This window comes from Notechis scutatus, chromosome 1 (genome assembly GCF_049901735.1).
Source record: "Notechis scutatus isolate UNSWTSFEM ecotype Mainland chromosome 1, rNotScu1.2, whole genome shotgun sequence".
In the NCBI taxonomy this organism is placed as follows: domain Eukaryota; kingdom Metazoa; phylum Chordata; class Lepidosauria; order Squamata; family Elapidae; genus Notechis; species Notechis scutatus.
In genome coordinates this window covers 88,505,723-88,519,503 of record NC_142009.1, presented here as the reverse complement: position 1 = coordinate 88,519,503, position 13,781 = coordinate 88,505,723, and the positions used below count along the sequence as shown (strand labels likewise).

At 38.0% G+C, this 13,781-nt stretch overlaps 1 protein-coding gene across 1 annotated transcript in view; it reads left to right on the top strand.

Moving 5' to 3' along the window:
* Nucleotides 1–13,781, top strand: part of UTRN (utrophin) — a 359,787-nt gene that overhangs the window by 284,328 nt on the left and 61,678 nt on the right. The window contains exons 58-59 of the mRNA XM_026666216.2: nt 1,153–1,231; nt 2,097–2,157. Of these exons, the coding sequence (XP_026522001.2) occupies nt 1,153–1,231; nt 2,097–2,157 (140 nt within the window). The remainder of the gene's footprint in view (nt 1–1,152; nt 1,232–2,096; nt 2,158–13,781) is intronic.

Here is a 13,781-nt window from a genome sequence, read left to right as displayed (position 1 = left end):
TATTTTTTTTCATTCACTGAACTATAAAAAAGGAGGATGAGGAGGAGGTACACCAAAACCAGACTTTTCTAATCTGCTATTATAGCCTATCTCAATAAAAGTAGTTTTAGCCTCCTTGTAGAATTGATTTCATAGACTGAACTACCATATTAAAGAACCACATTCTTTAATATGGGAGTCTCCAACCTTTTAGGTATAAATAATGTAGCTAAACAATGTGGGACCCAGAGGCATTATTCAAAATCCAGATCATGCTTGAGGCTTGTCTTTTCTTTTGCATTGTTTATTTGTTAAATTTAGATCCTACCTTTCCTTCTTCTCAGGGCACTTCCATCTCCATTTTCCCCACAACAACCACCTTGTCCTGTGGTTGGGCTGAAAGAAAGTCAATGACCCAAAGACACCCAGTAAGCTGCTAAGGCTAAGGATGAACTTGAACCTGAGCTCCTAGTGTCACTACAGCATCTTGAGCATTACACCATACTGTTTCTGAAATATTGTGTTACTATTATGCTAAAATTTCATTAAACTAGACTTTAAAGCCATCTCGGGAGACTATTTTGGGTTTTATTTGAGTTCACAGGAGCTCTTTAGTAAGAAAAGAACTGATAGAGCTATTTACAAAGAATTATGATTAACCCCTGTTCTGAGGCTGTTCTAAAACACATTTTTTCTTCCATATCAATCTAATTTGAAGCACTAGAAACACTTGTCATGCCTTACAAAGATTTGACTGAGACGTTTTGTATATATTCATCCAGTTTAATTAGCAAACCAGGAGAATATTGACCCATAAGGTCAATCAGTAAGCAGCATGTTCCAGTATGGTTTCTTGTAAAGATCAATAAAATCAAAATAAGGCAGACATTTAGACAAGGGAAAAAGTGAACACCTCAGTAGACAGTATTAAGCACTAAGAATGTCTTTATTTAATATTGATTTGCATTGCTTACAGAAGAATCATTACTAGCTTCTATTTAAACATTATAAACGGGGAAGCAGATTTAAGATGACAGAATATTTTCTCTTTAAATCTATTTGCACAAACGAATTTTAAACCATCATTTGTCTTATTGGCTATATGCAGTTGGCTTGGTATGATCAGTTAAAAGCTTACTACTTGCTTTTTCTTGTTTGTATTTTTACGTGCAGATATCGGTAGATGATCGTATTAAACTACTACAAGAAATACACCATGATTATGAACCTGAATCTCAAGATTTTCTTTCCAGTAAGTGTTAATGAAATGGGTTAATGAAGACTCTAATAGTATACCAATGAAGTACTTCAAGGGTTCTTAATTTTCTTTTCATCCCAAATATGCTCAAGTTCTAATAAGTAGCATTGAAGAAAATATAGAACAAAATGATTGTCACGTAAGGAAGATGCTTTCAGAGAAATCTTCAGAAAGACAATTCACAGAGAATGACAATTTAGAATTACAATTAAATTGTATTTAGGTAATGTCAGGAGCAGGTTTACAAGCGCTGGATAGGAAACAAAAGAGGATACAGAGTTAATATATGACTGAACATAATACTAAATCTTGATTAAAAGGCGCAATGAAAGAGGGAGTTCATCTTATTACCCTAAGATGACTTTTTAACAGTTTTACAAAATGTGAATGGTTTTGTTCTCAAGTAACTGAAACAACTATGGGAACTGGAGGGGATTCAAAAAATAAATACTAACTGAAAAATATTTAGAAAGATGTATTTTAAAAGTTGAATCAATATATGCACTTACAAATTTGCAAGCAAAAAATCAAAAAAGGAAAAGGAAAACTCCCAAATCAAAGGGTAGGCGATCACCTGGTATATTGGGCCTGTTTATTAAGTGGACTGAATTGGACCAAGTTATCTTCCAAATAAGTGGTTTTTCATCAACAATTGTTTTAAACTAGTCATTTGAAATGAGTACTGTTGATTTTGAGGATAAATGCTTAAAAAATTGTTCAGGAGTGTTTACTTCCAGAGTTTGAAATATTTCTTCTTATTTCTATATTCAGCATCTTCATACAAGTATGCCTATTTGTAAATTATAAAATTATCGATTTCTTGATTTATTTACTTCCAATTTTTTAATTATTTTTATAGCCTCTGTACAACTACCATGGCAGAGATCGGTGTCTCATAACAGTGTTCCATACTACATTAAGTAAGTTGGTATCTGTTCTTGCAGTAATTATATTAGAATAAAATGCATGGAATTTTTAAAAGCATCATTGATTTTCAGAGGTGCTTCCTTGGGAGGTCATGTAATTACACAAGACAGGAATGCTTTGGTTGGAGGTATCTATCCATCTAAATAAAAGAAATGGAGTAGCGTTGCACTCCTCCAAAAAATATCTATCTAGACTCATTGCTGTCTGTGGAAACAAAGGGTTGCAAGCAGTAACCAAGAAGACCTTTTGTTATCTTTGGTTTGGAAAGTTCTGAGACTGAACCCATTTACGGAAAGTTATACCACAGACAATACTGCTACCCTACAAAAAGATCTTGACTATGTATCTGAATGGTCAAACAAATGGCAACTTCAAATCTCAACAAATAAATGCTCTGTCTTACATATTGGCAAAAAAAATCAGAAAATAAAATACAAGCTGAATAGTCAAGATCTTGCGGATGACCCAAGCTCTGTAAAAGACCTTGGAATACTCACCTCTAATGATCTAAGTGCTAGAGCCCACTGCAACTACATAGCCAAAAAGGCATTAAGAGTTGTTAACCTAATCCTACGTAGCTTTTTCTCTGGTAATATCACACTACTAACCAGAGCATACAAAACATTTGCTAGACCAATACTCGAATACAGTTCATCAGTCTGGAACCCTCATTACGTATCTGATATTAGCACAATTGAGAAAGTCCAGAAATATTTCACAAGAAGAGTTCTCCACTCTTCTACTCATTGTAGAATACCTTATGCCACCAGACTTGAAATTCTAGAACTAGAAAACCTTGAATTACGCCGTCTTCGGTCTGACTTAAGCATGGTATATAAAATCATACATTGCAATGTCCTACCTGTCAATGAATACTTCAGCTTCAACCATAACAACACAAGAGCACACAATAGATACAAACTCAAAGTAAACCGCACCAAACTTGATTGCAGGAAATACGACTTCAGCAATAGAGTGGTCAATGTCTGGAATACTCTACCCGACTCTGTAGTCTCTTCCCCAAACCCCAAAAACTTTAACCTTAGACTGTCTACTATTGACCTCACCCCTTTCCTAAGAGGTCTGTAGGGGGCGTGCATAAGCGCACCAACGTGCCTACCGTCCCTGTCCCATTGTTTCTCTTATTCTTTTATTTTTCTTATATGTACCCATTTCATGTATTCACAACTATGTATAAACTTATACTTATTATCTTGTAAACAATTGGCAAATCAAATAAATAAATAAATAAATAACCAGCCTGGGCCACTATACAAGTGCTGCAGCTGATGTTACTCCTGAAACATTTAGTTTACATGAAATGTAGCCACTTGTTGTGGTTAGTTGGCTGTCAGCAGTCAAGTCAGATGAGTCAGAGGAGATAGAGCGGGAGCCTGAAGGGAGTGCCTGGGTTACCATCAGAACCGGCAGAAGGCTCTGAGGAACAGGAGGTCTCAAAGCCAGATGCAGAGCAGGTCCCACCTATTCAAGCTCAGGCTGAGGGACAGCTGTTTTCCGGCCTGAGATGAGCAAGGGGGAGGAATTGCTGGGCCCAGAAGTGCATATGCACAGAGAAGTGCAGAGAGGAAAGCAATAGAGGACTGAGGGCCAGCTATTCAGGAAAAGAAGGTGATGTTAACAAGTCCCTTCCCGGGGCTTGAGATATAAGGAGGAGGGGTGTGGGAGGCGTGGGTGTTGAGACATCCATTCATGCTCAAGAAAAGTTCCCTCCAGTGGATTCCTTCCCAGGATTTCCTTGCCACTAACCAGGCTGGTCAGGACTCTTTGTGTTGGAATTGAAATGCTAATTGAGACTCCCTGCAGGGAACCCACAGACCTGGCTTGTGAATCACTCTCCAGGAGGTGTGACCTGGAGCTTTGTCAGTGAATGCCATGAATTCCTGCCTTTCTAAATAAAAAGGGGTTTTTCCTCATGTGTGGACTGTTGATTTTGGGCTCATGAAGGCTGGGTCAGAACACCACTTGAGTATTTGTTATGTCTATATAACAAGCTAATAGTATCTATGCATACTTTGTACTAGTTAGCAATGTGTGTTCTGGACATGTGGTGACGACAGTGATAATGTAGATTACTACCGTCATCATGTTTGATAGAATTTTATTAAATACCAAGTAGAACACTTACGGAATTACTCTCAAGAGATATAAGTTTTATTTCACTATGCCTGCTTCCACAATTCCCACCTCTGTCTGCTTACCTCAGCTCAAGACCCAAGTTATCCGGTTCTTAGAGGCCGTTTACAGCAGCTGCAGCTCAATGGTGGTATGCTACCGGTTCGGCCCGGTTCAGCTGAACAAGTAGTAAAAAAAAAAAAGCCTCCAATGATCAGCTGAGAGGATGGAACAAAGCAGACAACCAGCTGAGAGGAGAAAGAAGAGAAAGGCACAGGATCAGCTCTCCCACCTGCCCCTCTTCTTTATCCTCTCAGTTGATTGGCGCTGCAGGCTTCAGCTGGTGTGTGGAAAGCTGTGCGCGCGTGTTAGGTGCACACACATGTGCAATCACAAAATCGGTAATGGAATAGGTAGGATCCCGCTGCTGCTGCAGCTGCTTAATGCCAGGTCTGGCCATTATGTATCTGTCTTCATCCATAACCTAATTGTGATTAGAGGGCACATTAGCAAACCCGATTGAGAAATAGGGGAGTGCCCCCTTTTTACAATGTGCCCTTCTGAGTTTGCGGTAAGATTCTAGTTGCGAGTTCAAGCCCAGGGAGGCATCATGACAGTTCTCATTTGCAAGGCTCTACAAGTGACCAGAAGTACATAAGGTAGATAACCTGAGGCATTGAATGTGAGGCATTATTCTTGAAGTTTGGTACATACCTTTGTTGCATGATAGCATCCCTCTTTCATCACCAGGATGGTATTGAAGCTTCCCATACCTTACATGTTTCTATGTGCCATCTCTGGGAGTGGATGTGTAGTTCATGGCCACCCTGTCAACCCTGGACATTTTTCATATTGTTGTGGCTCCCGCTGCTAGAAGTTAAAATATTAGACTTGGATTTCTCTTGGAGCAGATGCAACAATTTGAGGGCAGAGGACTCAAAGTCTCTTTCATTAGGGATTGTCATCTTTGGAGGCCAGAGATCAACCTTCTCAATCTTCCCTTTATCTTCTTGTTTGGCCTTAGGATTACTGTTAAAGCATGATTTTGAAAAGAGCTTTGGCTTGGGAATGGAATGGCTGTGACTAATGAGGTCCTTTGAGGGGTTCTTTTTGGATGCTTGATTGTTCCTGAGTGACAATGTTTTTGTATCTGGTCATGCTGTTCATTTTGATTTTTTAACCTTATTAGTGTAAGAGGGGAATATAAATAGGCCAGAGTCCTTTTGGATTGGGACAGCATATCAGTTTAAATAAACAGTTTAAACCAATGGCTTTGAATTGTCGGCTTTAATGGTACTTGCTGATGGTAGGCATTATAAAACTGTATTTCATTGTTAACTGGCTGATTGAAAATTTTCATATTTAATGTGATTGAATGAATATTTGATGTTGAATTGTTTTTGTTTCCTTGCTTGCTAGTTGGCTTGATTTTTTATTCTCTCTACCCAAATGAGTTCTCCAGCCAGCAAAGATGTAGTAAGTGATTACTATAGAATGCTGTTTGCTATCATGGGGGACTATAATTGTGGCTAAAGATTTTTTAAAAGTAGAAATATTGCCATAATTAGTTTCAGTAATTGAATTTGTCTACCAGCTTTGTTCAGCTTTATTTTCTAATCAACACTGGTAGTTTCAGTGAATAGAACAACAGTTCTGCAGGGGTCTATATCCTGTCTGATGGTATCAGAAATTCTATTAAGTTAATGACACTGCTTTTACATTAAATTAAGAAGGTGTTTAAGAAACCTCTGGAAACAATAACTGAAGTTAAATTTCTAGGTTAAAGAGAAGGTTTTATTACTTCTAAACTTTGTGTTCAACACAATGTGAGTTCTGTATTTTTTTGTCAGAAAGTGATTTGGAACTGAGTTTTGGCAGCCTATTTTAAGAGAGAGTAGGAAGAGATTCAGTTCTAAAGACATCTCAGTGTTGCTTTCTCCCTTGCTTAGTTTATTACCTTACGTGTTCAAAAATAGTCAACCATCCACTGAATAAGATTTTAATTCCTGTCAATAGATTGAATTTTTCTGACATCCCAGAAGCTGGACTACAAACAACCTTGTTCAGCACTCAACCAAACATCCCAAGTTGTCATTCTGGCCAAACCAATAAATGTCAGACAATTTATCCCAGAAGCACAATATAGTACAGACAGAATTGTATTTGAACTGGGGAAAAAAAAAAGAAAAAAGGCAGGCATTCTATCAAAGCACAAGATTCATTTTCTCCTTAGCTGATCAATTAAAGCCCCATATAAACTCCCAAGGCCTCTAAATCAAGACAGGCTTTTCCATTTCAAGATTTAACAGGATTTACTCTTAACTCAGGCATCTTTAATTATGACCCTGGGCTTACTCTGTTGAATGGATTGGTAGAGTCCAATGAATGCCATTGATTAAATTGAAGAATTCCTAAATGGCAGATTAACTAAGATCGTGGATTTAGCTATTTCAATTTTTCTGGTTATAACAGACTAAGATGCTTTCAAAAAAGTATAAAATAGATGCTCCACAATTTTTAACTGTGTACATTTTTGAGAGTGTAAGAAATATTATTGTTAATGCTAGCTATGGATTAAGTGGGACATGTATCATAATTTACAGGCATTCTTCAAAAGAAATCATACTTTGTTTCTTGGCTTTGTTTCTTGGCTCTTGCCTGTAACAATCCTTTATGCAAAGACAAGAGATATTCTCATCTCTTGATGGATGGGCCAGTGAGACAATCAGCAGCAGGGGCAAAAAGGTCCTTTGATGGCTGCAGAGATTTATCAGCTCACAGGATAATTGGCAAACAATAATGAAAAGACTTCAGTTTCCCAGTCGTTTTCCCCAAATGGAGAGATTGACGAAGGCATCCAAAGCCTTGCATCTTGAGGGTCCTCCAATTATTATCTCTATGGCCCTTATGCTTTCTGAAGAATAGGCAACATGGAATTAATTTATTTAAACCTTTTTCATTATTTTGTTCTCAAACTCAGTTTACTTTAAAAATGTGACCCTGATTCCATATAGTAGCCAATCTTATTTGAAGCAAGAGTTGTGCCTATTAGTATCTGCCCTTTCTTACATCTTGCCTTTCAGTCATGTTTTGGCATTTCAGTTTGGATTTAGCTAGATTTTTCCTGAAAGCAAAATTTTAGATGTGAGTTCTAAGGGCAAGAGGGAATGATACCATGTGTTTTGTATTGGATTTGGCCATGTATTTCACATGCAGCCTGAAAAATAGAAGCATAATGTAGTGATTAAAAGTGTTGACCTAGATGTTAGGATACAACTGTGGATATTATCGGTTTGCTACATCTCAGCCTAAGCCACTTGATTGATTGGTTTGCAGTGTATTTCTCAGTAAAAGAAGTAATATAAATGCAATAATACAATTACATAAATAAATGTGTGATATTTGGGAGAACAAATGGTAGGTATAACTCAGGATAGCCGGAGACAGTGAGGACCGCTTCTTATCTGGACAGTTTGGCAGAACAAAAGAGGATTTAAAGAAATGATGATTGCAGCAAGTACGGAACTAAGAAGGACGGATAATGTCCTGTTCTTCAGCCAACACATAGAGATTAATTGTGATTCTCATATCATTTGCATTCTGAGAAATCTGTAATGGGAATGGGAAAGTGACAGACCTTTGCTTAAGAAGTGTATAGGTGGGGTGGGATAGCACTATTAAGCTGATCAAAGTTTTGCTTAAGAAGTGTATAGCTGGGGTGGGATAGCACTATTAAGCTGATCAAAGTTTCTTCTATGAAATTGGAAGGTAGCAAAAAAGAAACAGGGAATTCTATTCCCCACATTAGAACTGGAGGCCAGACAATAAATCTAAGTTGGAGATTTAAGACTGATAAGAGAAGCATTTATTCATCCAGCATATAATTACTTTGGGGAATATACAATCACATAGCTGCTAGTTTAGAAGGAATTAAGAAGGGCTAGACACATTCCTGGAAGACAAGCCAATGGTTTTTACTAGCTTTGGTTACTGGATGTACCTTCCAGGCATGCGGGGGTGGGATTCAAATTTTTTAACAACTGGTTCTGTGGGCGTGGCTTAGTTGGTAGGCGTGGCTTGGTGGTCATGTGACTGGCTGGGCGTGGCCAACTCAACATCACTCACATCGAGGCACGCTTCTCCTTGCCTGGCCTCTTGTGACTGTAGGGATGCTGCAACAGTTGTAAGTGTGAAAAATGGTCATAAGCCACTTTTTTCAGTGCCATTGTAACTTTGAATGGTCACTCCACACAAGAAAAGTACCAGCAAAGGAGGAAAAAAATCTCCAGAGAAGTTCCTGAGACAGGAAGTCTAATCCTGCCAAGAATGTAATAAGAGTTAATGGAGAGGCAGTTTCTGTAAGCAATACCAGAATGTTTCCTTCCTGCCTTCCTTACAGGATTAGGCCAGTAATTTTTTCTAACAACCGGTTTTCCGAACTGCTTAAAAAGTTAACAACTGGTTGTAGCGAACAGGTGCAAACCTGTAGAACCCCACCCCTGCAGGCATGGAATAGTCCATCTCTACATATGGGACAACAATGTGAAAGAAGAGCTACCTTGAACTCCTATTTGTAGTTTTCCTAGATGCTTCTGCTAATGTGTTAGATGTGCTAAATGGATAGGCTTAGGTCTGATCCAACTGGAATATTCTCATGTTTTCATTCCTATGGTTTGGGTTAGGAATTTTAACCATGTCAACAATGTTTGCAGTAGCCAGCTTATATATGCCCAAAAGAGTAGATGGAGAATAGAACAGCCAATAAAATGTAATCCTTCAAGTGTACTACTGCAAATCCTTCTGACATCAATGAGACCTATTTCCAGGGAAGCCTATATAAAATCATATAATTTAGAAAGCAGAGAATTGATTTGAGGCAACAAAACCTGTTGAAATCTTGCTTACTTCTGGCAGCAAGTGTTGTAAAAGTAGAAGGTTATTATTGACTAATCCTAATGGGCTGAACTTTTTTTCAGTATAGGCAAAACTGCGTGCAGGATGAGCTAAAAGTTGCATCTAAAAATATAGAAAAGTTTTGCACAGCAGTGTAATTTCCTTCTTACGTTGCTGTTGTCACATACCACTCACACCTGCTGTACTTTTTTGTCCCATTATCTCAACTCCCATCCCCTACATAGCCAATCAAGCAAGTTCCATGGAAAAGTTTCTTCGCTCATGTGCAATCTCTTTTCCAATGAAAATTAGAAATTTATTGTGAAGTGCAAGATTTACATAATCCATGTATAGTTGTGGATAAATCACGTCGGGCTGAAAATTGGCAATATATTTATAACTTTTCCCAGGTTTTACATTCTAGCACCATTCACCTGCCCTGATAATCAGAATTATCCAGTTGAGTTTGTATGAGATAGCAATTAGGAAGTGCAGTTAATAACCTGATGATCCGAGAATTATAGTATGCAGTCAGTAGTTTACTACCAAGAGAATGCTTTCAGTACAGGTAGTCCACAACTTATAACCAGTGACTATTTAAAATTTCAACAGACTTCCCTAGGGCTGCTTAGACCCAGATGTGAAGTTCTGATGCCCCCTTCTTCTGCAGTCATGTGATCACGTTTGGATGCTTGACAATCAGTCTGCATTTATGGTCATTTGCAGCATTCCATGGTCATGTGACCACGATTTACTATGTTTTTGTTAGAAATTGGCATTTACTTCTGGCTTCTGGCAAAAACCAACCATTGCAGACAATGGATTCACTTAATAACCGGGGGATTTGCTTAATAATTTTGCTGTTTGCTTTATGATTGCTGCAAAAAAGATCATAAAATTGGATGGTCTGCTTAACGACCAGCATAAGTTATCACCATAATTACAGGCTCAATTTCAGTCGTGAGGATTACCTGTATTCATTTTCAATGAACTGCATTTCTGAAGATCACTCAGAGGATCTGATTTTCAAAGACAAGGATTCCTGAACTCACAATAGCTAATGCAGATCTGTGCAGAAGACCAGATTAGTGAAGTCAAGATGGATCAGTATCAACTGTTAAATTTGCATTGAAAGATAACGCCAGTTTGGACGCACTAAGCAATTCTAAAAATGCATGGTTTTGTACAACTGATCAAAGGTTACAACAGTTGTCAGGGCTTTGTAGTTGGTGGGGGAAAGCTGTAGTGCATTGCATGTAATTATAGAATGGAAGAGATGAAGGATCTTACAGATTGTCTAGTCCACGGGTGTCAAACTCGCTGTGTCATGGTGCCATCATGTGATGTTTCGTGACATTTTTCTCATCCGCGGAGCTGGGGTGGGCGTGACACATCCGGCCTGAGGGCTGCCAGTTTGACACTCCTGCAATGATGTAGAGTTGATTTTTTGACAAGGTTCCATCTCTTGAACATCTTATCTGAATCTTGAGGCTATCTAAGTTTTTATAATTTATTCTGGGTCCATAACATGGATTTTTCTGGCCACCTTTTCAATTTTGTGCACAGAACCAGGACAGTGGAGTTCAGCTTCTGCCAAATACTTCAGATACAAGGAAAAGGAACGGTCCTTTTGAAAGCATATGTAATCATATGCCTTTACTTGATTCAGTTCAGAGTTGTTGCTTTTCCCCCTCCCCCATTTTTAATCTCTTTCTCCTGTTCAGTGATAATCGTTTTTATGCTTCTTTAATTTATGTGCTCCATTTATTGACCAGACATCAAGGAGATCAAAGAGACAGAGGCTAGTTTTTCAACTGTCAAATTTGGATGCTTTTAAGGAAAGTCGAAAATGAGTTGATGAAAAATAGACCCATGGGGTCCAGCATAATAAGCAGAAATAAAAACACTGTGTTTATACAGCCAGAAAAAAATCAACTGATTTACTGCTATTTTTAACAGACATGATCAGTTTAGATAAATGCTTATCAGAATAAGAAACTGATGTCTCTAAGCCAATTCTATATTAAATGAATGTTGTATATTCATGGCAAACATATCTGGATTACAGAAAAACTTATTACAGTTTTATTTTTAAATTTATTATGTAAAAGCCATGTAAAATATATAAACCAAAAACTATAAGTGTATATTATAACATAAAAAATATTTAAAAAGTGGGAATTTAAAAGAAAACATGGGATTATTAAAAAGATAAAGGGGAATATTAGAGAGGGGGGGTACCCTATTATGGCATATGAGTAACCACTGAGTCTAATTTGTAATATTGAGTCCCAAACATGAGCCTCAAATCTTCATCACACAGATTTTAGGGTACACAGAACTGGCATTGCTATAAGTTGTAGCAAGGTTGGTATTCAGAAACTGCAGGGAATGTCCCATGCACCCTGGATATTTTTGACATAATTATACAATAAGACTATTACAACTGTTTATGGTACAGCACTGGAGAAGTATATAGCAATAGCACTTAGACTTTTATATTGCTTCACAGTTCTTTACAGCCCTCCCTAAGTGGTTTATAGAGTCAACATATTGCCTCCAACAATCTGGGTCCTCATTTTACCGACTTCGGAAGGATGGAAGGCTGAGTCAACCTTGAGCCAGTCAGGATCAAATCCTTGGCAGTGAACTGAATTTGCCTGCAATACCACATTCTAACCACTGTGCCACCACGGTTCATATGCTTTGTTGTTTCTATGTGTCCAAAGATGTAGGGGCATAGCTGCTTCAGATAGGGAGTCTTCCTTTATGGACCCTCAAAAATGGCTGAAGTGAAGGTATGATAGCATGCTTAAGAGCTTTCATTTTGGATGATTATTTAATGAGGGAGGCAGTGTACCTGATGAATTTGCTGACAAAGTTCAGGGTCATAGTTAGGGCAGACAGATACTCTATCTTTTATGCACTGTTTGATGCTTTCCCCTATCATAACCCATGCTAAGTAGAATTCTTCAGGAGCGGTCTAAAAATGACATTGTAGTCGCTATTCTATCTTTCCAAACAAATACAAATTCATTGCCCATACTTAGGGGCAAGGCCATGGATTTATGTTTCAGGAAGATAAATCCCAGATGAATGCTGGGAAAAATTTCCTAACAGTAAGATTCATTAAGCAATAAGCCAATTAATTAACCACGAAGCCTTGTGGCTTTCATGGTTTGGATGCTGGGTTGGAGTTTAGCAAGATCATGTTTGAGACCTACTGTGGAGTGGAGTGAGCTCCTGTCCTTTGGTCCTGCTCACAACTGGGCATCCTCCAGACAATGATGATGTCATTGGCTTAATCCTTTCAACCTGGAAGTGCTTTGTTGCTTCTGACATGAGTGCAATGCCGAGCTCAGAAGGATGGAAGGCTGAGTCAACCTTGAGCCAGTCAGGATCGAACCCTTGGCAGTGAAATGAATTTTCCTGCAATACTGCATTCTAACTACTGTGCCACCAAGCTTCATACCCATGGAGGTTGTAACTTTCCCTTGAGTTTAAACCAGGGGTCCCCAAATTTGGCAACTTTAAGATTTGTAGACTTCAACTCCCAGAATTCTCCAGCCAGCATGGGAGTTGAAGTCCACAAGTCTTAAAGTTGCCAAGTTTGGGGACACCTGGTTTAAACAAAGGCTAGACAGTCATCTGTCGGGGATGCTTTTGTTTGGATTCTTAAACTGAATGGGGTGGTTGGACTAAGCGGTCCATTCCAAAGAATCTGTGACCTTGCAGAGATTCTATGATTCTGCATGCCCGTGCATTTCAAACATCTTAAGCCTTATTTCCAATATTTGGTAGAGTCCTTTCCTCTGAGATTTGAATTGGGTATGTTTGGGTTTAAATATTTATCCTTTAAAATATTGTGTGGATATGGGTGTTGAGCAAAGCCTGAGTCTTTCAGTTATCTCTTTAAAATAACACACAGGGATGAAAATAATGAATGAAGAGAATGAAAGTTCATGTTGGGTGTTTTAGAAAGGGCAGGGGTGTCTCGGTGCTATGAAAAGTTATTGCAGTAGGAAGCTTGGAAAATAAATTTTTAGAGACACGAGAAGCCTGCCTTTAAAAGCCTGTTTTTATGATGTTGTAAAGCTACTAGCATTTTCCACTACAATTTTTCAAGGCTGATGAAATGCTTGATCTATATCTTAGATAAATTTTATGATGTTACCCTTAAAATTCAGAAGAGAAATATATTTCTGTTAGTGGCAACATAAATCTAAAATTTTCCTTTCTACCTTACAGCAGTTAACACAGAAGTTTTATTTTGTAAACAGTTTTTATTACATTTTCTCTTCTGATATTCACAGAACTAGCCAAGAGCACATGTAAAGGTAGTCAACCCACTGAATAATTTTTGTTTGTTAAAATTTAACCCTGCAATCAACAAATAATATTTTGTGTGAAAGAATTGAATAAATATGAAATATATTACTCAGCATTAAATAGAGCATATTTCTTATTTTTTCCTCACTAGTGGCAAACAAAATAGCTTATTAGAAAAAAGGCATTTAACTCTCCACTTCCTTTTGTTTATCCAGCATTTCCTATTAATCTCTCCACTGATTTATAAGCCACGGTAAATAGA